Below are 26,411 nucleotides of genomic sequence, written 5' to 3'. Positions count from 1 at the left end.
AGAACATATACATATATATATATATATATATATATATATTATATATATATGTATAGGACTATATATATATATATATATATATGTATAGGACCTGCCTATATATACATACTATGTATTCAGTTGACTAGTGGCATGGCATGCTGTATAACTCATATGGGTAATGCTTTTCAAAAGAGCAACATTCAATGGGGAAAAAAACAATATTGGTGCAACAGACAAACATCCAATACCTTTCACCTCAATGCCCTCAGCCTCTATTCTAGGCTGATGTTACCAAACAAAAGAACTAAATACATGTGTTCATGAAAAGGAGGACATTTGAAAGGGTGTTTGCTGATCAATAATGAAAACAGTCTGACACTATAGTAATTGCAGTGAGCCTCTATACTTGTATTTGCTAGATAATGCCATGTTTAGATGATCGTACAATTGCTGAGAACAAAGGGTGGCGGGGAAAATTTCTGCATAGTCTTAACAGTGCTGTCATAGAAAAAAGGGTCATTGATTGCCTACAAGCAGAGCTTATGTTGTGATATGACTAATATGAATGGAAAAAAACACCCAGGTAGTCTAAGCAACAAAAGGTCACCTGGACTGTTTTCATTTGTGTTTGACTATCCTCAGTATTACTTACCCTTTCCATGGGAATCAAGTCTTGCATGAAAAAGAAAAAACTTTTCCTTTTGTCCTTTGTGTGAGTTTAATGACGTTATTTATGACTACAAGGGAGGAAATGTTTTAAGGGGCACCTGAAGAAAACCAACAGAGGATAAAATAATAAAACAGGATATAGGAAATACACTCAGAAGAAATCCTGATGTCAATGAGCAAGAAGCTGGTCAACCATTAAAAGACTATTTGTGGTGTCCCACTGTGGAAGAGAGCACAGCTGAAAAGGTGAGAAATGAACCGCCTGGCTGTGTTTTCAGGTCTTTATGTAGGAAAATGCTGTTTTGTCAGCGTGTTTCTTCAGTAGGCAGTTAATTATTTGCAATCTAACACTTGTCGAGCGTGTGATTCAATGCAAGGAGCTCGGGATTGGCTGACAGACTGAAATGTCATGTTGAATGTTGAAAGGTTTTGACGAGTTATAAAGTGTTTCCTGGTACATTTTGTGCCCATAGTTGATTTAATAACTATGTGAATCCAAGTATTTAAGAATAACTTGTGTCTGATATTATTTCTCCCCAATAAAATAGTTTAAAGTTCAGGCCCAAAAGCTTCTCACTGATAAGTCTCGAGTATGCAAATGTGTTATATTTCAGAACTGCTGAACACCAGGTGCCTCCTTCTTCAGTTTTCAGTATGTGTGCTGTGAGATTTCAGGTGTTCACATCACGCTTCTGTAAGTTGCATTTTGGACTGATGATTGGCTTTCAAGATAATTGTGACGTCACAAAACCATACTTATATGTTCATGTCTTAAACTCAGATTTAGGGCAGAAAACAGTTTTTAGTGTCAAACCGGAAGTACGGAATTTAGTGCAGTGAAGGTCAAACATCCAAGTAAAGTAACAATAAGCAAAATGCATTTCGTGGAGGAGTTAGTTTAGCTCATTCTGCAAACTTGAAGAATAAATCAAGTTCTCATACAAACACATTGATGAGTAAAGCAGGCTCTTTTCATAAAAATTGGGCTTGTTTTGACAACAGTGCTGATTGTCACACTGATGTGAAATAGCTCATCCTTCCCAAGTTGGTTTGTGGCTTTCATCTTTTACTGAGTCCTAAAAAACACATGTTCAATTCACAATCCCTCAGCAAGTGCTGGGCTGTTATTGTTTGTCCACTGCAAGGTCGTCGTAAAGCTCGGCAAATGACACATCTGAGGAGCGTCAATGTGTCTCTTCCCTCATGCGTAAACTCCAGAGAGGATCAGAAAAGGGTCAGGATATAGAAAATACTGAATAGTATCCGTCCCGAGGCTGTTTTCAAGCCACCCCCGTTGGCTGTTTTGTGTGGTCTTTCATTGGTGACCAATGTAGGTTCACTATTGTCAGATACATGACCTGGTCAAGGACACAGTGCATGTTATGCTCTCTGTGCAGCTCAGAAAACAGCTATATCACTTTAACAAAAGGCAGGTAAAAAGGCAATGGTCCTCCTGTTTATGTGGTTTATTGCTTTTTACAGAACAAATACGAAGCAGCAAAATAGATTTCTATTCTTTCACATAATCACTGTTTCCATTGATTGAGTGTCAGCGTAAAAACTGATTTTCACATGATTTTTTTTAATATATATATATATCGCTGCCATGTTTTATTTATGTATAAGTTTTATTATTCAGTTTTCCAAAAGGGGCATGTTATGTAGCTGATATGCCTCTGGTTCTGGTTCCCACAACTGCAGTTTTACGACTGCACACTGTTTGAGTTGTTTAGATTGAATGTAGAAGAAACAGCGTATTCAAGCATAGTTTCTTATTGGGGCAATAAACCGTCTAGACAGCACTCCCCTCTTTTTCACCTTCAGCCAGTCCCCTTAAAGAGCATTTGTTTATCTGGATATATTGGCTTGTCTTTGTCTTACACTCATCAGCTGTGGCATTATATAACACATGCAGAGATATTTAAGATTGAAATAGTGGTAAAAAAAAAGACCAATATTGTGTATTATGAAGCGTTATAGTTTATTTCAGTTTAGATGTTCGTCTGTAGCTCATTAAAATTATATGTACAATAACAATTTTCATCATCAGCTAATGTATGACTTACTTTTTCACGTGTGTATCTATTCTGTAGTCTCAAAATAATAGCAAATGTTCATCACAAGTTAGCATAGACAAAACTTAATTATTAATTTAGTCCATCAACAAATCCAAAAATAGTCTTATAGTGTGTTCATTGCTTTTAATGTCTTTATTTTCATGTTTTTGCATCTGAATTGCCTTCAGCTTTGTGTAAAAATTAACCTATTCTTTTATTCAGTCTTCTAAAGTCTGTTTCCAAAGTTTAAATATCTGTATGAATTGTGTTCTATGAATAAATTCACCTTGCCAAATAGACTGTTTCTGCATTATTGTGAGAGGAAAGCTTTGTGTGTGTATATCCTGTGTCTATGGACAGTTTATTGCCCTCACACCCTTCACACTCTTTTGTGTGATGTCTCTTTCACTCTGTTTATTATCTGAGAGCCAGTAGTAGTTTTATATACTATTATTCTTGTTATACCCTAGTGCCTCATGAAGATTATTTTCCTTCTTCTACATCTCATGTAAAATAAATTTGTATCCAAACTTTGGATTTTCCCACACTTCAGTGATCTCAAGCGAGCCCTCAGTGTCTGCACAGCAACATTTGTACACAGCTTGGTATGTCCTTGGTATGTCACATTCCAAAAATAAATTACTGTCTGCATAAAGTAATCTGAGAACGAGAAAGTCACAAATAAGGTAGGTTGTCTGTCCTGTACACGCATACTTCATATCGTCACGCTCTGAAAATAAACAAAATACTGTGATATAAATAGAAATATTACATATTGTAATTGTACTTTTCTATTTTTATCTGTTTGAATCTTGACTTTTACAGTTCTTTTCTCTTGCTTTGTTTATTATGAGTGCTATTCATCAAAATACCAAGGCAAATTCCTTGTGTGTGAAAACCTACTTGGCAATTTTACAGTTTGTGATTCTGAACCATTCAGTTCTATTACTCCTTTCTAAACCATGTTTTTTTATTTATTATGGAATTCACCATAAACTTGTAGGAGGTGATTCACCCATAAAACTTTTCCCCTTTTGTACATTTTCTTCAGTAAACTTCCTGGAATGTTTTTGCTACACCAACTATGCCCACAAGGTGAATGTTAATGGGAAGCAGAACTAACAGCGTTATTCCAGCATCGTCTTTATTCCATATCACAGCACTGGACTTTAAACTGGCTAAACTGGAAACGCTTTTGTTCCAGATTAAACCAGTATTAAAGCAGCATCAAAACGCTTGATAACTGGGGTGACATTTGTCATTTTGTCTAACATAACAGTATATTTTGGAGCATTGAGGCTTTGAACACTGACACAGGTCACAGGACAAACTATGTGACAATTGTAGCCTCATTAATAAGTAATGCATCACTGCAAATAGATGATCTTTCACAACAGTTAGCAGTATCATCTAGAGGAATGAACATTACTCAAGCCTAAGGTGTAGTTGCATCAAAGTTATTGCAACAGTCTCAGCCAAAGACCACCAGTGTTTTGGATAATTACTGTTTGCATTAGCCTGAACATTGACAGTATTAAAGGATACATTTTGGAGCAGAGGCTTAAGTAACTGGGCTCAGTTGTAAATGTTACAAGTGGGGAGACTTTCAACAACTTTCAGTACATGAACAACCACCACGAACATATAAAGCTTGTATGTTTTGTTTTCCTTTAAATATACCCTATGTTGGATTCATTTCATGTTTTGTACTATTTTCTGTGATGGTTGAAGTATCGTTTGTAAGCCTTCATCATAAATACTTATGTCAGCCTCCAAAAAGACGTGCAAACAGAGTTAATGTGTGTGTGTACCCTCCATTACTGTACATTCCTGAGAACCAAACAGCTCTAAATTTGGAGTTTAGATGAACATTTATACCCTCACTGCTAATAAACACCGATCCCATGATATTTCTGGGAGAATATCCCAACAAATCTCAAGGAATATTTTGAGAACACTATACAGAGAATTGATTAGATCCCCATATGGACTTTTCCATATAGGCTGCCACATATGCACCACATTTGCATACAGGAACATACAGTGAGGCTGTAGGAGGATAAAGATAATAAAAATATGATGTTTCCTGGAAAGAGTTGGGCACCATGTGAAGACAAGGAGTCCCTGCAGAAAATGACTAAACATACACACAAACACATCCGTACGCCCCGTGTGTGAATGTGATCTAATAGGAAATCAAACAAATGCCACAAAGTACGCAAAGGTCACTATTCAAACGCGAATTATGATGTTTTTTTTTAGTTCAAAGCGCCACAGAGTAGCAGTTTTTAATCCAATGCCGTTTGACTGATCTGATCTTTGGCTCGCCTCGGTGACTTTATACATAGGTTTATTTTCATGAACAAGGAAAAAGTGCAATGAGTTGGGTGTTATTAACCCTGCCTCCATCCTGCAGTCCATCCACTAGCAGGGCTCCTCCCGCCCCCTCCTGCCGCTCCGCTCCGCTCATCAATAGGGAGCACATTTGAATAATGTGTGAGCACTTGGACTGGAGCCAATCAGCTGTCAGAGGGCCGTGATAAATCGCAATGCATTATTGATAATAATAATTACGTTGACATGCGCATTTCTACTTGAGGGGCTAATTTTCCAAGCCGAAGAATTTGTTGAAGAAGAAGGAGAGGAAAATTGTTTGCAACTCTTTGCTCCTGATGGTTGCACCATGTCGAGGCGTAAGCAAAGCAAACCGCAGCACATCAACTCCGACGAGCCCGGGTCGTTGGGAAACGGTAAGTTTACTCACACAGAGAGAGTTGGCGATATACCCCCCCCAAAAAAAAAAAAAAAAGAGAAAGAAGTTCACATTTTAGCTCCGCCATGCCATGTCGGGAACTATCGACATTTTATCTGAAAGTTTGAGGGGGTGATGCCGTTTACATTGTTCCTCTCACACTTTGACCTGTTGCTGTCCGTTGTGAATTGGGCAGCAGACAAACTTAAGCCGCAGTTTGTTTTGTTTTTTTTACTGAAGCGACGCATTCACAAATGATTTTAAACACAATACAGGTGTTCCGAGGCTCACTTTTTCCAAATGCAACACTGCGAGCTTGTATTTCTTCTCTCATGAGATAAAGGCGCATCCTTTTTTATTGTAACTTGACTAATCTGTGTACTGTTTATTTCGTGGGAAAAGCTGGAGACTTTAAATCCCGTTGAACTTTTTTTTTGGATCCATTGAAGCGTGTTGTACCTGTTGAATGTTTGATACATGGTGAGGTTGGAAGTTGGGTAGCAAGGAATGAGCAGGATGCCTTTTTATGTCTATCTATCTATTTGTATTTATTTCCCTCATATATTAACTCACTGGTCTCATTTATCATGGCGCATCACGTTGAATTGGTGGCAGATATTAGCGCGTACTTCCAGCGCTTTGGCTGAATTTTAGATGGGTATTGTTACAGTTGCCATTGTTTATTGTGTAGCAAATGAATTAACTCTCTACTTGGAATTTCACTGCATCTAATGTAACAACGTGTGTGTGGATATATTCGGTTTCTAATTTTCTTTTGGTGTGATGTGTTTGCAAGTGTGTGCCAAAGTTGAGGTTTGTTCAAAACAAAGGTGCCCAAAAAAACTGTATGAAATGTGACTCAGGAGTAAGCTGACCTAAAGGCAATAAATCCCCCAGTTTAATGCATGACTGTTTCCTTTCGTACATATGTGGAGAGGTGGGGGATGGAGCAGTGGCCTTTTCTGTGGAGCCTGGGTGGGGGTGCGTTTTGGTGTTGCCATATGCATGCTCAAGCGACCTCACCTTTTTATAATTGGGGGAAACTTTTGTTAACGCGGTGTTTGCAGAGCGGCTGCGTGCTCTGAGTTGTACCTGAGCGTTAGAACATTGATGTTTGATATAAGATTATATGTCACACACGCACACGGCCCATGAATTGAATGTTTAGTCTGACCTCGTGTCATGTACCCCAGTAAAGGTGATCACATACAGGTCATGCGCCGTCAAGTGGTGAACTAGAGCGTTGCCTCCTTTTTATATTTTTACTACACAATCGACAAGTTGTGATTTTATTGGAAGAATAAGAAAGACCAGAGATAGATATTCCCGTGTGTACTATCCACATCGAGTTAATTGCATTAAGATAAGAGCGCCGGTGCAGTATAGTGCGCAGATGTGGGTGGCTGAGCCTTGCTCACGGTTTCCTCGTAGATCAGAAAGTAATGCAGTTTGCAACTTTTGTGTGTGTGTGTGACACCGCTTCAATGCCTCCTGGTGAGCAATTAACAAGTCCCACAGTTTCCTCGGGCAAATGCAAACAGGTGGTCTACTCCCTTTCTCTGATGCATTAGCATTTAACAATACACCCAGTTGTGAAATGGCCTCTTGGTTAGCAGACAAATTAAAATGCACACAGGAGCACTTATCAGGCTTTCACAGGCTGTGGAAATGGTTTAAGGTAATCAACATTTAGATTACCCACTGTATTTGGTTATATTTTAGCCCAGTTTTGGATTGTAAACTTAGTTTTATAGTGATTTTATTGTGCATTGTAGAAGCTATAACCAGAGTTTACTGGATTTTAGTTTGGTACTGGTTGCAAATTTTTCCCCACATGTGGTGCTGGAAACGGATCTGATTTTTAGCAAGTCGTTGGTGGCCTGTTTCAGAAACACAGCAATTCAATGCCCATGGGTCTTTGTCTCTCTGGACATTGTTCTGGATCATGTCAAAGGTAGATGATTGCCCTCTGCTGGCCCTGTGGACAATAGCCAAATTAAAGTCCTTACCAGCCCTTGTGTGGAGAACTACAAGAGGTGGACAAAATAAGGTTAAAATCAACACATTGTCACAATGAAGGCAAAAAAATGAACATAAGCCCCACAAAGTTTAAATGTATTGCATTTGTTTTTTTTTGGTATTTCAAGATATATCATGCTGGTGGTGTTCATAATCTGTTGCCACAATTTGAATTATCTTGACACAAATAATATGGTTTTAAAACTTCCTTACTTTTAAGTAACTCATTATCAGATATTGTCATAACTGTATAAAAAGCATTAACTTAGATCCTGTATTCTCGGTTTGTTTTTTTAGGAATTCTTCGAGATGAGCAGGCTGAGGAGGTTGGAAATGAAGTGAAGAGGTTCAGAATGGATGAGACCAAGGTCTGCAACAAATGCTGTGCCGAATTCTTCGATGAAGCCGAATTCCACGAGCATGAGAAAAATTGCACTAAAAGTCAGCAAGTGGTCATCATGAAAGATGGAGATGGCAATGAAGTGCCGGAGGAATATTCACAAGGCTCTCCCGAAGGCATTACAAGTGACCATGACGATAGCCAGTCCAGCAGTCATTCCCTATCAAATGTCAATACAGACCACCTGGAAAGAACAGAGGAGGAGTCCAGCATGAATGCAGAGGACCTGGGAGAACAGGATCAGACAGAAATGGCTGCCAGCCCTGAGATGAATTTCCATCCCCTATCCAAACTGCATGATTCAAATGTCACTCTTGAAACCATGGCAGACACTAAAGTGGCTGTCTCCCAACATTCGTCAAAAAATAAATCTCTGACCTCGTCACAGGAAGCCCTGCAGTCCATCCCGATGATCTTGGAACAGTTGGTTTGCCTCCAGCAACAGCAGCTACAGCAAATCCAACTCACAGAACAGATTCGAATCCAAGTAGCCATGATGACTCCACAGGGTCTCCAGTCGTCAGTAGGGGCGGTAATGGACCCTCTGAAAGCCCTTGGTGCACATCTCTCTCAACAGCTGTCTGCTGCAGCAGCACTGATAGGAAAAAGGACCGGCAGTCAGAGCCTTTCTATGGAGACGATGAAGCAAGGGAAACTACCTCTCCCCACTGGCATCCCTACCTCTCTACCTGGGGGACTGGGTTCGATGACTTCTAAAACAGACATTTTGAAGGGCATTCCAGATCTGGCCAGCCGTTTACCAGCACTACTGCCACAGTCACCAGGTGTCATGGGTTTCCCTAGCACCCTCAATAGTATCCAAGCAGGTATCGAGGCCTCGAAAAAAGTGAAGACGAAGATGCTGAGCCTCCCACCAGAATCAAAGAACGGTGACTCGTTATACAAGCACAAGTGTAAGTACTGCGGAAAGACCTTTGGCAATGACAGTGCTCTCCAGATTCACTTGCGTTCTCACACTGGCGAGAGGCCCTTCAAATGTAACATTTGCGGAAACCGTTTCACAACCAAAGGAAACCTCAAAGTGCATTTCCAGAGGCATAAAGACAAGTATCCCAACATCGGCATGAACCCACATCCTGTGCCAGAGCACCTTGACAATATTCCCACTACCAGTGGCATTCCCTTTGGCATGTCTGTGCCCATGGATGAGTCAAATCTCACTGAAATTAAGCCCATGCTAAGCCATCCTGCTGCTGGGTTTCACCCATCATCCATGCCAGTGTTGAAGACAACATTTGACAGTTTTGCAGAGAACCCCTTTTCCCAGCGACCCTCCCCATCAACAAGTGATGGTTCCCCATCTGTTTCCTCTGTGTTTGGCCAAGAAACTGGTCTGGATGCTAATCAGAAGGATACTAAAGAACTTTTTGGAGCACTGCATCATATGAATGGTAGTGCCCTCCCAGAAGAACAAAGCTCTGGAACTGCAAAACTTCAGCAGATGGTGGATGGCCTGGAAAAGAGGACCAGTGACCCCAACGAGTGCGTAATCTGCCATAGGGTGCTCAGTTGCCAGAGCTCACTCAAAATGCATTACCGTACACACACCGGCGAGAGACCCTACAAGTGCAAAATCTGTGGCCGCGCATTCTCCACCAAGGGTAACCTCAAGGCCCATTATGGAGTGCACAGGGCTAACACACCTCTTAAAATGCAGCACTCATGCCCCATCTGCCAGAAGAAGTTCACCAATGCTGTGGTTCTGCAGCAGCACATTCGTATGCACATGGGTGGCCAGATCCCCAACACCCCTATGCCGGAAAACCAGTTTGAAGAAGCAGAAACAATGGAGTCCTCTCTACCAGAGGAGACCCCTCTTGATACCAGTGGTTTTGAAGCAAGTATGGAGGATCTCAAGCCAGAGCTGAACTCCCACAAGCCAAATGACACCTCAGAGCCCCTCCTAGATTCCCTCCCATCTGCCTCTGAGGAGCAACCGCTGCAGCATGTTGCCCCCGCCGTGCTTTCCAGCCTAGATGTTTTGAAGAATCTCACCTCTGCTCTTGCACTGAAACGACAGAGTAGCACCGCCTCGGAAAGCGAGGGAACATCCAAAGAATCCCCATCAGCTCCCAGAGAGCAGGAATATCAGAATGGCCGTAGTCCTGCCATTTCTGACTCCGCCATGTCATTTCACTCCTCTTCCCCAGTTAACAACATGAGTAGTTGCAAGTCACCGGAGTCTGCTTTGGATGAATATCCCCATAGTGTGCAAAAACCAGAGTCTGATGGCGGTGCTCAAGGTGGCACAGAGTCAAGTGGAGCCCTTGACCTCACAGCTTCCAGCAGCTTTACCCCCAAAGCGATTAAAGAAGAACCTGGACTTCCATTCACAAACGGAGACTATGGTGAGTTTATTAGTGAAGAAAAGTATTTTAGAGGCTGTCATGTTGAATGCTTTGATCTAATTTTTCAACTCTTGTGCCAATAGTTCCTAGTAACATGCCTTTCATGAGGATACCATCGAGTCTGGCCAGTCTGGAGATGAAGCTTCCTATGGAGAATCCTTTGGGCCCTCATGGTTTGTTCAGCTCCCATATGCCTCAGGGAACAGCCATGCCCTCTTCCATCTCGGCTGCGCCGCGACGATCAACCAAACAGCATGTGTGTCATGCCTGTGGCAAGAACTTCTCATCTGCCAGCGCCTTGCAGATCCATGAGCGCACTCATACAGGGGAGAAACCTTTCGCCTGCAACATCTGTGGCAGGGCTTTCACCACCAAGGGAAATCTAAAGGTAAATCACATTTGTCTAAGAAAAGTGCTGAATAGACCATTTCCAGTCTATTTTAAGTGTATTTAGGAATAATGTGTTGGGATTGTAATTAACTGTTTTGTCTTTTAGGTACACATCGGCACTCATATGTGGAACAACACGTCGCGGCGTGGCCAGCGCCTCTCTCTGGATAATCCCATGGCACTGATGGCAATGAGCTCTGAGGCGAAGATGTTGCCAGAAATTATGCAGGCCCCCAAAGAACTCGGTGCTCCACAAATGAACTTTGACCCGTCTCTGTGGAACCAGTATGCTGCTGCCTTCAGTGGTGGCCTGACCATGAAGACCAATGAAATATCAGTCATCCAGGGCGGTGGCATCCCACTCCCTGGGAGCCCTGCCGGCGGGCCCCTGATTGGATCCACTGGAGGCCTCATGAAGATGGATGGATCGCACTCGGGCTTGCCTGCCACCTTGGCCGAAATGGAGAAGAACGGCTCCGACAGTGTGCCAAAATCGCAGTTCCCACATTTTATGGAGGAGGGTAAAATTGCAGTTAATTAGGCTTTCTAGCCATCAGTCAATTTATTACCTGAACTCGGTTTTCTTGAATGTCCCCTCTCTTTGAATGAGGTACAATCAATATTCAGAGAAAACTTTGTAGAATTCTGCTTAGTTTGTTTGAATTTTTCCAGTAACTTCACTGCAGCTCTCTTCCTCCTGATCTGAATGATTCTCAAGTGTTATTTTTAGTTTAACTTGATATAACTACTGTAGTTGTATTTTATTTTATATAAATATATATGCGGGTATTTTTTTCCTGTGCGTTTTTTTTCGTTTTGCTGTCTATCCAGAAGTTTGAATGTATAACTTACTTGAAACTGCTTTAATTCAGACTGTCTCCTTGATATTTTTGAAGGATTTTGACTTTAATAGGAAAGGTTTCAGGGCATGACTTTTTAAGGACACCATGTCTGTGTTCAGAAATAATGGTGTAGTTAACAATATGTATCTATAATGACTACTTTCCCTCCTATTGTGTGCCATAGGTTTTATGACATTGTAAATTTTTGTAGTGGTAAATGTCATTAGCATGTCTCATTTTTGAAGGGGCTTTTGATCAGATTGGCAGATTATTCCAGCGTCTTGTCTATCACATCAAGGTGCAACAGTTCAGTCACCAGTTTCAGATAACGTAGATTCAGCTTTCATCTTTGTTGCATTGGTGCTAAGATACAGTAGTTAATGACTCAAACCTTTTTGCCAAGTGCCTAACCCGAATTGTACATGTTGCTGTTGTCTTTCACTGCACCAAAAGCCTGTTTATGAAGGCTCTGTTAGACTGATAAATTCATGTGTTGTACCGTGTAGCATTACACGTATATTTCATATTTTCATCAGTTTCTGAAAGTCAAGGTCTCACCCCTGCCCCCCCAACATATTCCACTTGTAAATCTGCAGAGTCAAGTTTAGTTGGCTGAGGTCTGAAGGCTTTTAAATGCTTTATGTTCTCATGCCTGCACTTTATTTCAGGTTGTAGTTACATTTACATTTTATAGTTACATTTCACTGCTTTTTATTGTGATGGCTGAACGGGGAAAGGGCAAATCAACAACTTTGTTAACTTTTCCATCCTGTCAGATTATGTTTGAAACAACCATTTAGAGTAATTTTCGGACTGAACTTTTTTTTTTTTTTTTCCTAGGTTATCTTACCAACCTGTAGCATCATTAATTTATTTATACTTCACAAAGTGCTTGAGTTTAGGGGGTAAATTCTACCTCGTTTAGATTTTAGTTGTCCTCCACCCCCCCCTACTCTCAACGCAATGATCTGTACATTTTCCGATACATTCTTGAGTTAAGGTTTTTCATTCTCAACCTGCTGAGTTGAACAGTAATGAATGTATCACTGGACACTTTACACAACTCAGAATGGTCAGAGTACTTTGTAGGCCCCTGCTGTACATTCCTTATCGATATGCATTTGCCAAGTTGTGCCTTTCTTTAGCAAACCATGTCAAAACTGCTTTCAAGTTGTCTCTACAATTCAAGTAATGTTGAGCCAATTTGGCTTGTTTACAATGTAAATGTTTTTTGGTTGTTTTTCCAATGTTTCCTTCACCTAAATGTTTTCTGATTTTGAAAAATAAAATCAGGGTGACTTTTTCAACACTTTTTCCTGTCATTACTTTATTGCAGAAGACTTATTTGAGCTGATACCCAGAGACAAGAAGTCTCTAGCTTTATACAGTAGGCTGAAAATGTAGGTAGGAGTGTTGTACTAACTGGTAAAATGTACCCTACCCCTAGGCTAACTTGAAAGATGGCACACAAATGAATTTGAATATATACAATCCCTAATTTACATCAATTCACCTTCAGATGACACAAGTGAAATGTTTTTGCTATTTTGATGATCCACCAGAAGTCATTAATCCGATGCCATTTTGCATCCTCAATGGAAAAACTATTTGCATCCACAACTGAAGTGCTCTCCAATCGTGTGTGTCCATGAACCATTTCAGGTTAGTGTCCTTGACCCTTCTGACATGATGCAATACTCTGCATAATGGTTATTATATACTAAATCACAACAAAGACTGCTGTGCCTCTTCACTTACAGACTGATGTCAAAGTTGTAGTAGTGACATGGTGGTGGTGTACATTAACTCATCTCTCCTCTTTCTGTCTCCTTATAAAAAGGTTTTACACCTATTTTTAGAAGCTTATGTAATCTGTTAAGCTGTTGTGAATTTTGGTCCCCACAATGATTTCTATCCAAAAGAGCTATGATGTCTGATTAAAATCTCAACTAGTATTTTACTGTACTTAGGCCGGTTTCTGCTACACTCAAACACCTGTAAACTGCTTTGTGTTGGTCTGCAGTATATTAAACAGTTTCTAATATTTTGTCCACCTCACCTAACATATATAATGAACTACAAATATTAAAAACTGCTTAAAACATGAGACAATCCAAGACAACAGCATGAACTGTAGCCTTGTATGGATGCATGTTACTGTTTCTCTGGTCACATTAGCAGTGGCAGAAGTAGTATTCAGATCCTTGACAGTGAGTAAAAGTACAAATACCATAATGTAGAAATACTTTGATACGAGTAAAAGTCCTCTATTTTATCACCTCCTTGAGTAAAAGTATACATATACAGTTGCAGTAGTAGATACATTTACTACACTGAACTCTTCAATATTTTATAAACCCAGCACACCAATGGTCCACCCCCACCGGTATTTGACTTATTCTGCCTGATTATATCCTTTCTGAGGATTGTGTGAGACTGCAAACACTGGGCTTGACTGAAATCATCCTTCACTTTATTATGGGACAAAGCATATCTTTGCACAGGGGCAGGTTTAATCAGATGCAATAGCTGAAAACACCTTTTATCTATGATAATGCATCATATTACATACATTGATCACATGTCTTGTAGTGTAAAAGAAAAGTGATTAGTAACTATTGCTGTTAAATAAAGTGGACGTAAGTAGTATTAGGAGTAGAACTGTAGAACATTACCTTCAAATGATATTTAACCCTGCACGCTGTATATACTGTAGGCTATATATAGACATGTTTATAGGCATCACTTACATCATGCACTGTATATAAAGTAACATACTATTTTAACCATTCAATATTTAATTTGACAATTTACAAAACACTTGACTTTACAAAGCTGCTGGTTATTGTTGCTTTTATGTAAGCTACACCTATTTGTTCCCCTATAGCCCACTTATATATTTTATGTTTACACTGTATATAAATTGTTCTGTGTGTAAGTACATTGAGACCAACAAACAATAAAAGCTGATTCTGATGACTCCCCAAGCAATATACAAATATTTACTAGTTATTTAGTCCTGTAACAAACTCAGGAAAAGTCTAGAATCCAAATAGATAGATAGATAGATAGATAGATAGATAGATAGATAGTTTATTCATCCTGAGGGAAATTCAAGCATCCAGTAGCAGCATACAAACATACATTAGACATAAAATTAACCAATAGCACAGTAGCCATACATTAAACTGGATAAATTAAACTTTTGCAGAGGAATTAAATATGTGCAGAGAGAGAAAATAAACTAGAAAAAAATGAAACGTGCAGGCAGGAAAAAATAAATAATATATTGTATCATAAACTGGATCAGAGGCTCATTGCTAAGGTCAGGCTGCCCGGTGCGGTGCTCAGCGAGAGCTAACCTGCTGACTGTTGAACCGTCCTTGTCTGAGTGACAGCCGGGAAGCCTCCGCCCAGAACCCGCTACAGCGAGGCGGACGGACTCCCCACCGCTTCCACCGGCTACCAGGAGCTGCAGGAATGACCGACAATATCCCCTTACAACCCGTGAGACGACAGAAGCGACACGACAGTAAACACAGAAATGGGTAAGGGCGTTGTTATACAGCACCGGAGAACATTAACACGGAGCCATTTGTGTTTTTTAACGTGAGCTTGATGTCAAGACGAGCGGCCGTTCAATTGTTTACAGGAGCGCGTCGACATTGTCTCAGTAAACTAAGCTAAGCGGTAGCGGGTTTATACGGGGAATAGCAGATATATATATATATGTTATTAAAAATGATGTAGCCGTTAATTTTAAGCTTTTTTATTTTTAATAAGCTAGCAAGAGCTAGGAGACATCCTTGTTCCGGGGTGCAGTTGGAGCAAGTGCATTTGACGCCCATGTCAATATTTGCTCGGTTGACTGAAGCTCAGTCTGTCAAAGAGCAGAAATGTTAGGCCCCTCGCCTAAAGGGGAGCTGTAGAAGCCCCTAAATTCACATGCTTGCTGGCAAAAATGACGCTTTTGTAGGTTTTGTTTTGCACATCACATAAAGGGACAGGCCTCATAAGAAGGAGGATGAGGATGATGAAGAAAGCACGTACTGGGCAGACACCAGTGCTGAAAGGCAGCCAATAGTCTCATCAGGCTAACATGGTGATGTCACCTCCTGTAATAAACACACTGTTTAAAGGCTCAAAACCTGGAAATGAGCTGTTATAGTGCAGAAATATTGTCGCTACTTGCTCAATGTGATGTATTTTTTTTGCAGTTAGGAGCATCATTTACAGTCAAAGTTGATCCATCATTGTCCAATTCACCTGTCCCACCCTCTGGCATGCTGTCTAATGCAAAAAGCCCTGCAATATATCCTGCCTTAGTGAACGTTATAATGTTTCAGTTTTTATATAAATGAGGCTACATGACAGACAAACCTACAAACCTCTCTGTATAATGCAATATAGTGCAGTAGCACTACAAACTGCATCATTATGTTGAATCAACACTTCTCTTAAACAGTCTGAGCAAACACTGAGCATCATAACCTTCATGAGGGGAGGATTTATTGCAGGACTGTTGTATTAGACTGCATTAGTTTTAGCCTAGGTGTAACCCAGGAGTGACCCGTATATATAGATTAGTAAACACACTTTGTCCTGTTTTAGCTGTAAAGCATTAAGATCTACAGTAACGCTGAATAAGTTAATTAATTGATTGAAAATTAATTGGCAACAATTATGAATTAAATGCCATTTTTTTGATAAATGATGACACAAGATGTCTGGGTTTCTTGGCTTCTCAAACTGTATGTTGGACAAAACAAGGCATGAATATGTCAGCTTGGGATCTGGGAAATTTTCAGTGGCCACCTTTTCACTATTTGTTAATATTTTATAGAAATAAAACAAGGGTTAGCGCATGATCCCTCAATATGTTGAGCTGATATTTTGTATTCTGAACAATAAATGTTGAAACTATTTGGGAGGATCCTGAAACAAAAGAAGCAAAGCTATTGTTAATTTTATTATTCACACCTGTGCTTTACCTGTTTTGACATATCAAAATGTCTTCTGTGAAAGAAAATGGTTAATCCACAGTAGGTGATGCACTGTAGCCGTCTCTGTGAGAGGCTTCTGGGGTCTAAATAGAGGAACACAAACATTATTTTAAAGAATTTATAGAAACCAGGGTTTGCGTAACAATGACGGAGCTCTTTTTTTAATCCTCGCAACATACACAACTATTCTATCTTTAAATACAATATATATCTAACATACTGTGGGCCTTCCTCATATAAGCTCACACAGAACGCTACTAAAAAGGAACAGCAGTAGAAAAGCTGTCAGGCCTCTCAGACGGCTTTTGAAGGGTGAATATTGTTTTGTTTGTTGAGTCATCTTCTAGAAAACTATGGCTTCCTCAACACCCTTTCTCTGAATTGTTTGCAGCTAATAGAGGCTTCATATTTGCTGCGCCCTTTATACAGTTTTTAGTCTGTATTTTTAAAACTTTCAAAGTTCAATTATTAATCATGAGTTCACTGGGCTCTCCGTTGATTGATATGGCGTGTTTTGTGAGCGAAGGGAGTGGCCACCCTTTTCCACATGAAGTTAATGTTTATTTTGCCATGGCACAATCTCCTCAGACTCCACGGTCATGCATGTTAAGCTCAGCCATGTCTGTTCTGTGGGTTTTATAGCTGCGTTAAGCAACACATTAACTAAGAGATGTGACAAGAAATTAATTAAAAATGGAGCTGTTATCTCGACAGTGTCACACAATACAACACAGGGTTGTGAGACAAACTACAGAATCTTCTTTTTAAAGTGATCCTACATTGGTCACCTACATCTTAAATATATTAGAAAATGGTTCGTGTAACTATCTGAATGTGAAATTCCTGAACCTTTCCCCACCTCTTCCTCTCAGGTGCTGCCCGTGGTCGAGATGCTGTGGCATGGGCGACTTCCGTCCCCGCACCGTGTGGCTCGGCCACCCAGAAAAGAGGGAGCAGAGGTACCCCAGGAATGTCATTAACAACCAGAAGTACAACTTCTTCACCTTCCTGCCTGCGGTAAGTGTCAGTCAAAGGTCACCCCTCCACCCTCCCTTTAACCCCCTGAACCACCACCCACCTCTCTCAGCCTGGCCCTGATTCACTGTCACTTGTCAGACACATTTTACCATTAAGACAATCATAATATTTGGGATCTGGTCACCTTGGCTGTTTCCTCTCACTGTTGGTTGCTAATAATGTGGGTGGTCAACACATTGAACCTCATTGTAGTGTGTGTCTCATTTTAAATCACTGTGGATTAGAGGGTCACATTAGGGCTGCAAGTATTTTTTGTATTTTGACAGTTATCATAACCCAAAGATAATCACTTTACAATAAAATAAAACCGAGAAAAACAGAAATCTCTCACATTTTAGGGGCTTCCACCAGCTAATGTTTAACATTTTGGGTTGAAACTATTCAGCAATTAACAAAATAGTTACTGAAAATCAATAAATTGAATATCTCAGCTGTAGATCAGATTCATGCCTGAAGTGTATATATATTATTTGTGTTTTTAATATAATAATATCTAATACAAGAATAGTCTTGTTTGCCATTATCTCATAACTACATATTAGCATACTTGTGGATGCTTAGACAAATAGAGGCTGGTGACATTTTTATATATATATATATGAATTATGCCAGAGGGCATTTTCTGACTGATGCAAAGTTTGCAATTTCATAGGAATGTGCCGGCCTGATATGCTGGTTAGGCTTGTTTTGTAAATGAAATATTGATTACTTTCTTCGGTTCACTTGCCGGATGTATAAGAAACTCACCAGTCATTCATAAATGGTGGAATGTCTTAGGTTAAAGTGAAGAGCTTTAAATCGGGGGAAAAAGAAGAGTGATGGATAGTTTCAGACACATTTGGACAAACTGCTACATGGACGCGTAGCACCAGATCTTCACGATTAGATTCACCTTCTTAAAAGAAAAAGGTGGTGACAGATGTGACAGCAGTTACTAGGCTGTGTGTTTTTGACCGGCCTGATTTACATATGCATTTGTTTTCCCGACATTCAGTTGTCTTAAGATCTTATGCCTTTTTTTGTATATGAAGTCAGACATTGAAAGTAGCTCAGATTTGTTTGGAAAGCAGAAGACGAGCATAGCCGTTTTGCATTGCAAATTGTGATTCTTTTTATTTTTGTTTGTTCGTGTCAAGAAGTTGGTCTCACTAGAACATATGGTAGTCTTGATGTTTCTGTGCATAGTGTCATGTTCTCTACTCTCCACTTGGAAATGGTGTACAGTGACAATGTGAAGACACAAGTTTTCCCTTGGTAGTAATCTTGCACACTGGTGGTAATGAAATTGTTGCGTGAGTGTTAATTTTAAGAATATGTTTTACAACATGCATATTGTTCCATATGTCTTAGGTTAGTGGAAGGATTACTAGGTTAAAACTGGGCTTTATGCAGTTGAATGTAATGTTGGTAGGGCTGGGTGATATGTCAATATATAACATCAGGTTGTATAAATTTGTATACAGTCAGTCAATATTAATTTTCAAGTTTTATGAGGCTAATGTGGAGGAGCTAACCAGTGGTGACAATATTGCATTTTATGTTTTTTTGCATCAGTTTTGAGGAAGTTGCTTAATATTAAGTTTTCAATTCACTGGATTTTATCCAATAATAGTTTTGTGTTTAATTTTTCAGAAAATCTGCCATGTTTTGCCACAAATCAGAAATCAGAATCACTATTGCTAAGTAGGTTTTTATATAAACAATATTGCAATTTCCTTAAAGGCCAGGCTCTTCAAATTGCTTGTTTTGTGCAACCAACAGGCCAAAAATCTTCACTTTACTGTCACAGAAGTCTAAAAAAAAAACAACAACCAGTGAATTTAGAATTTATGCTTAAAACCATCAATGGTTTTCTCAAAATAGTTGCCGTTTATTATTCCATTGTTCGGCTTATCAATTAATTGACTCATTGGTTCAGCTCTAATTGTGATTATATGTGTTTAATGATATAGAATTACATGTGATAGAGAATTTCAACCATATTGCCCACTCCTACCTTTTAGATTACTATGTTTGCTAGGATACTGGATCTGATCTGTAGATAAAAACGTCTCATTCTAAGGTAATGATTATACACTAATGAAAACATACCTATGAACATTACATTCCATTTCTGCCAATATATAACCTCCTAAATGTTACACATTGGACCTTTTAAAGTCATTTTTCATTTTCTAAATGTACGTTCATAGATGCTTAGGTGACCTTTTCATCTACAGGTCACCAAAATAGTGTTGTAATAAGGCACAATGATGTCAAATATATTTTCTATCAAAATCAGTCATCAGTCATGGTCTGAAAAAAGATGAAGTCTACCAGTAAATGTCAAATACAGTCACATGCACAATAATTTGCCACACAGCAAATATTTCAATCTGCTTCTTTCTTGTTTTATGTTCACAGGTGCTGTTCAATCAGTTCAAGTACTTCTTCAACTTGTACTTTTTGCTTTTGGCCTGCTCTCAATTTGTCAATGAGCTACGCTTAGGTGCGCTCTACACCTACTGGGTCCCTTTGGTATGTGGCATTTAACAAAGCTTTGTTCCCCATAATTGTCTTTTATCATGGATTGTTATACTTAATTTGTATTCAGTGTATCTCAGGTTTTTTTTGTTGTTGTTGATGGAAATGTTCAGAAATAACATGTAAAGTTGTTCTCTACTGTGGAAAAAATTGTTAAGATAATTTTAACATTTCACTCTTCAGGGTCTTGTTTTGATTATCACCATCATGAGAGAGGCCATTGAAGAAATAAGATGCTACCTTCGAGACAAAGAAGTCAACTCTCAGATTTACAGCAAGCTTTCAACAAGAGGTAAGGATTAGAAGCCTGGACAACACTGGTTATGTTTTGTCTGTATTGATATCTAAACCATGTTGCTTATTTCTCAGCATCAGCGTCTATTAACTGTAGGAGGTTGGTCCTATTAAAACTTATTGGGGCTAGGGGAAATGGTGGGTAATTCAAAGCAGAGATGTAAAAGTGTACATAAGAGGCCTTGGTATAAAGTGCTACCAGCAATAAAAAGCAGGAGACCTCTTGTGGTTTCCATCACTTTGCCCCTTTGATGTGGCAGCTTGTTTTACCCATAAACACAATGACTGGTTGCCTCCATGATAGCAGCCCCCATGCATATCTTGTGGTTTATAGAAACTTCATGATGTCAGAACTCGGTGTGTTGTTTTCTAGTATAGGATGAAGAAACTGGTTGAAATTGTGATGTTTAGTTTTGTCTATAAAATGTCAAAATATAGTGGAAAATTCCCAGTTTAATTTCCCACTGCTCAAGGAGATGTATTCCAGTTGCCCAACAGTCCAAAAAAGCAAAGATATTCCATCATGTATGACAAAGAAAAGCAACACATCTTCACATGTGAAGAGCTGGAATCAGTTAAAACCAGTGAATGTTTTGTGCTTTTCCTCTGTGTAAAGTAATCTGTAAAATGTTTTAACTTTAGTGGAACAGAGCACTGATGTGAAGTCCCTTGAACCCCAATGCATAGCAATATTAATGTGCTTTAATGTCTTGCATATGCAAAGCCCAGAGGTCGCGACAGAGGTCAAGGGTCAGTGATCTCTTCCAAACAATTTTGCCTGTTCATTCCAAACGAAATGAGAGAAAAGGCTCAACTCCCCCAGCATTCTTTCAAATCTGCAAGGAAAATTGCCTTCACAAATGTGCACTGGGGTGACTAGTGAGGCAACAGTTCAGTCATATTTAGTCACTTTATGTGTATTCCATAAATCCCAAATCTATGTTAAATTATTAAAAATGGAACTGTCCATATTTATTGAAAACTTTAGCTACATAATTGGCGGATTGGAATTTCATATGTTTTGCGTATGCAACCGTTATTGTAAAAACCTCATTCACTTTAAAGTTTGTTTTGTGTTTCAGGCACAGTGAAGGTTAAAAGCAGCGGTATTCAAGTTGGAGATCTTATAATCGTGGAAAAGGTTTGTTAAAGATTGTTTCATCCACACCTGTGAATAGTTTTGCTTTTCAGGACTGTCAAGTTACCATTTATATGACAGCGAATAATGAGGGGGTTGTTAATCTTCGTTGCTCCACTGGTGACTGAGGTGAAAGGAGTTAGTAAAGATTTTGTAATCTTGTGATCAATGCTGAGCCTCAGCCTGTCAAACTCAATACATACACAACAGACGTGAACCGAAAATGCCTTTGATTAGATCTTAAGCACAAATTCAATTATGTTCTATCTTTTTAAAACAATTTTTTGATCCTAAAATCGCATTTATAGTTGTTTCAAATATTCAAGTAAGTTTGAGTTTTCAGGGCAATCTGTTTTGTTGCTCCTCATGTGGACAGAGTGGATTCTCTGAGGTCTTTGTACATGAAATATGAGAAGTCAGTCCTGTCTTCAGTTTCCAACTCATTTCAACGCAGCTGAAGGAAAGGTCACACATGTTGTCCTACGCATTTCACTAATATGACTGAGTGATTTAGAGTTATTTGGGTTACAATTCTGAAATGTGAACTCAGCAGCTGAGGTGAAACCAGTAGCTAACAAAAAGAAAGCTGTGGATTTTATTTTATTAACCTGCATTTTAAGAGTCAGAGTACATCTTTATTAGACTATCGAGCACTTAGCAATAATCCATGCACAGCTCAGTTTTTGGGAAGCTGTCCAGATGAATTGAATGGAGAATGTGTTTAGTGTAGTGGAGGGACCAGGTCAGGCAGAGTGTAAAACCTGCTCAGGGTCCCGTTCAGGCCACGACAGGATGATTTGCTGGAGGGCTTATTATTTTGACTGACTGACTGTTGGTAATGTGGCACATGAAAAGCTAAAAGTCTTACTTTTCTGCAGTTAAAGAGAGGAGGGAGGAGGAGAAGTGCAGGATCAGGAAGTGATGTTGAAGTCATGTTTTTCTTTCTGCCTTTCTTTGTAGAACCAGCGTGTTCCTGCTGACATGATCTTTTTAAGGACCTCTGAAAGAAATGGTAAACATCTGCTGGTCATTCAACCAGATCTCCACAACAGGCTGGCTGCCTGGCTGGCTGGCTTGGGAAATGACTTGTTTAAAAAGGCGCTGAGGTGCAGGGATTAGCCCTGAGCCAGGACAGGAAGTCATACAATGTCTAAATTGTAATTGGGTCCACTACTAAACTATCACTCAAAATGTGGGGTGGTGGAGAGTGCCTGCTCCGTGTAATGGGGAGATGCACTGTAGACAAAACGTCTTTATCTTCGTCTATGACTCATTTTGTCTTTCAAATGAGTAAGTAATCCAACGGAAAATCGAGGGAGACACAAAAATCAAATGCAAAGACAGAACAGGAGACATGAGCAGATGATACCTCATCTGAATAACCAAATATGGATAAGGGCAAGATTTGTCAGTGGTAAAACAAACACATTTACAAAATACACACAGTTCAGTCCATTCAAAATATCATCCTCTCAGGCACAGCACACCATTAATGTCATCACAGGGAGAGGTTTTATTTTCAGCTTCTAGAAACCCAAATGTGGCTCTGTAAGAGAAGCTAGGTGCCTGTTGTTGTTGCGTCTTCCTGTTGGGGGAAGAAGAAAAACAACAGCTTTGTTTTACTGGAAATAGTGCTTGGTTATCTCTCTTCCATGTGGAGGCCATTAGGTCAATTATGAAGTGCCTAGGCCAGGATTGGGAGTTTTGGGCAGGATGACGCACGCAGGCCAGTGGGGGGATGGGCTTTGGTGGATGCCTCCACTTCAGTCCCAACAGTAATATGGAGCAGCTTTGTCCCGTTCACAGAAGTTGCCGCTATTGATTTGTGACTTCATTCTAAATTGTTTTTATTGGCCCTTTTCATGTATTTATTCAAACTGGGAACTTTAAAACAGATGTGTATTAGAACAGATATAATCATAAACCTGCAACAGTTGACAGTAGTGTATTGAAATATAAATGTACTGATCGATGCCATCGTCCAGGATAGAGATTGTGATGTCCACCCTTGAACTAAAAGCCTATCTATTGTTGCCCCCTAGAGGTGAATGTGTTTCCATCTGGCATCAGTGGCAGCTCTTGTCCTCTTTTTATCAGGCTCCTGTTTCCTGCGGACTGACCAGCTGGATGGAGAGACAGACTGGAAACTACGCCTCCCAGTGGCCTGCACGCAGAGGCTGCCGACTGCCGCTGTGAGTCATTCAATAAAGATAGAGAGGTAGTAAGGATGAGAATAAGGAAGAAAATTGCACAGCGTTTAAGCCATTGCTGTATGGGTAATTGCACATGCCGACCATGGTCTCAGAGAAGCAAGTCTTTCATTTGGGCAGAGTAGTGATTTAACTAGAGTGCAGGGTGGCCTGGTCATCAGAGAGTGTCATGACCTAAAGGTCAAAGGTTCACCTCAGGCCTGAGTTGTTCAGTGTTTAACCAGTTTGGGTTTTTTAAAGGCATTTGTTCATGCTGACATTATTAGACTTCAAATTGTCAGTAAGTCAATACATTTTGTTAATTCAACCTAAATTTGGCTGTGATCAACAATATTGAAATTTTATTGAGGGGTCAGCAGTGTGGGCTTTAAGATGAAGAATTAATATTTAATCGGACTGTTGGTCGGCCAAAACATGACGCATTGAAGATGTTAATTTTGGCTCTGGGAAACTGATCTTTCACTATTTTCCATTATTTTATAGACCAAACGATTAATTGATTAATCAAGGTCATAATAAGCAGATTCATTTATTATAAGAATAATTGTTAGTTGCAGCCCTGGGTCTAACTCAACCCTGAACCTCTCCCACCTGTGCTTCTGTCATCTCCTGCTCTCTGAGCCTCTGGTGACAGGATGTTTTGCTGATGCCTCCGGGTCCACAAGAAAGTGATAATAAAATAACCACAATATTTGTCTAACAAGTCCGGGGCTATTTATGTTTGGGACTTGTCATAGCAGTTTGTCTACAAACTATAACCTCAAGCTAAACGCCAGTAATGTGAAAGGTAAACACTGCTGCTGCATGAACTGTAAATGATAATATAAACTAATGTGGTGTCCAAATAAGTGATGTATTATCTAAGATAGTTACATAATGTCTGTTTAATAGTAAGTTAGACAAAGCTTTGGTTGTTCTTGTGTTCTTCTCAGTCAATCATTATTCACTTTTTCCTGTGTTATTGATCTAAACCTAATCTATGTTTGTGATGTCTCACAGGACCTTCTACAAATCAGATCATATGTATACGCTGAAGAACCAAATATTGATATCCATAATTTTATTGGAACTTTCACCAGGGTGAGTGCTTACATTACTATTCTGTTGAACCCTACACCTTTCACACATGCACCCCTCTATGTTAATCTGATGGAAATTTAACATGTCTGAGTAAGTGTTTAAATCACTTTTACAGAAAAGTCATGACGGCAATCTTGCTAGCCTGGACCCAGTAACACTTCCACATCACTTTCAGCACGGCAGAAGTTTAGATTGAATTTCTTTTCAATTTTCACCTCTTATGCTCATAGAAAATATAACAAATTATCCTCTTGCAGTGCAACCAGGGTAAAAGAGGATAAAAAAAAAACCTTGTACGACCACAGTAATAATTTGACAAACAGTCTCTCCCTAAATTTTCAATTTTAATTTAAACTTCATGGATGAATATGAATATCAAGCAAAACGCTTTACATGCAGTCTGTGAGCTACTAGGAATAAAATGAGTCCCAACTTAACATCCTGTTATTCAATGCTTGTGCACTGTCAGATATTATAAAACAGGCAGTAGGCAGTAGACTTCTTGCTGTAATGGCGTTAAATGAGGAAACTGATATGAAATGCATTAGTGGATAACTGTTAGAAGCAGGGGTGAGCGTCCTTCACACATTTGGTGAAAGCACAGTGGCTCATTGCATAAATGTCCTTCCTGAAGCCGTTAGAAACATTAACATAATATAAACCTATGTCTGAGTGACGAAAAGCCATCACTGTAACGGATGGATGAAGCCAGTAATCTTAGGTATTCCATGAAAAGAGCTTTTGTGTAATTCTGTTTACAAAACCTTTATTTAACAAGATAACAATTATTTTACCGGTTTCTTTCTTCCATCATCATTCTGTATATTTGTTCTCTCAACTGTTACAGGAAGATGGAGACCCTCCAGTTAATGAAAGTCTCAGCATTGAGAACACCCTGTGGGCCAGCACCGTTGTTGCCTCCGGTAAATATGTGACTGATGGAGCAGCTCAATACTCAGGAAGTAACCAGGACCAGTCTCGACTCTTAGCGCTAAAGTTCCTTCACAACTGTTGATCTGATGATTTGTCAAACCAAACACACACACACACACACACACACACACACACACACACACACACACACACACACACACACACACACACACAGTCAAACATTTTGCTCATTCATAAATAGCTCGGGGGCAGCTAACCATACTGGTAAAGAAAGTGTGCTTCTTCCAGGAGAGAACAGACGGTCATGTGTTATCCATTAAGCAATTTGAAATATGCATCCTATATTCCAAATGACATTCTTCATTCGACATTCGTCTATTCATGTCAAGCTTATAAGTCTGGGAAACTTCTTCTTGACATACAGAGTTTTATGTTGTTTCTTTATTATATTGACCAGAGGCAGTTTTTTTTAAGGTCTTTTTCTCTCTCCCTCACTCCAGGCACAGTGGTGGGGGTTGTGATTTACACAGGCAGGGAGCTGCGCAGTGTCATGAACACCTCCAACCCAAGGCACAAGGTACAGTAGTGTGAACCAGAGCCTGAAGACCAACATTTGACTGCTTACTTTGCATGAAGATGTATTTAATTGGAGGATTTTGATTGTAATGTTTATTATTATTATTATTATTATTATTATTAATGGTGCAATTTGTTTAACTTTTTATTGATCTATTGATTTACTACATATAGA

At 39.5% G+C, this 26,411-nt stretch overlaps 2 protein-coding genes across 2 annotated transcripts in view; both read left to right on the top strand.

Annotated features, from left to right (window-relative positions):
• Positions 1-5,239: 5,239 nt before the first annotated feature.
• On the top strand, positions 5,240-12,787 carry sall4 (spalt-like transcription factor 4). The gene is made up of 4 exons (XM_051425794.1): positions 5,240-5,458; positions 7,777-10,248; positions 10,332-10,636; positions 10,745-12,787. The coding sequence occupies exons 1-4, from the start codon at positions 5,392-5,394 to the stop codon at positions 11,177-11,179; spliced, it is 3,279 nt and encodes a 1,092-aa protein (XP_051281754.1). The 5' UTR covers positions 5,240-5,391; the 3' UTR covers positions 11,180-12,787.
• Positions 12,788-14,868: 2,081 nt separating this feature from the next.
• The window catches only part of LOC127377410 (probable phospholipid-transporting ATPase IIA), a 30,852-nt gene continuing 19,309 nt past the window's right edge, over positions 14,869-26,411 (top strand). The window contains exons 1-10 of the mRNA XM_051425261.1: positions 14,869-15,028; positions 17,356-17,500; positions 19,925-20,038; positions 20,228-20,336; positions 21,421-21,479; positions 22,437-22,488; positions 23,574-23,668; positions 24,686-24,766; positions 25,614-25,689; positions 26,161-26,237. Of these exons, the coding sequence (XP_051281221.1) occupies positions 14,961-15,028; positions 17,356-17,500; positions 19,925-20,038; positions 20,228-20,336; positions 21,421-21,479; positions 22,437-22,488; positions 23,574-23,668; positions 24,686-24,766; positions 25,614-25,689; positions 26,161-26,237 (876 nt within the window). The 5' untranslated portion in view covers positions 14,869-14,960. The remainder of the gene's footprint in view (positions 15,029-17,355; positions 17,501-19,924; positions 20,039-20,227; positions 20,337-21,420; positions 21,480-22,436; positions 22,489-23,573; positions 23,669-24,685; positions 24,767-25,613; positions 25,690-26,160; positions 26,238-26,411) is intronic.

Source organism: Dicentrarchus labrax, unplaced genomic scaffold (genome assembly GCF_905237075.1).
Source record: "Dicentrarchus labrax unplaced genomic scaffold, dlabrax2021, whole genome shotgun sequence".
NCBI lineage: Eukaryota > Metazoa > Chordata > Actinopteri > Moronidae > Dicentrarchus > Dicentrarchus labrax.
Note: the sequence above shows the minus strand (reverse complement) of the source record. Positions and strands in the feature narration are given on the sequence as shown.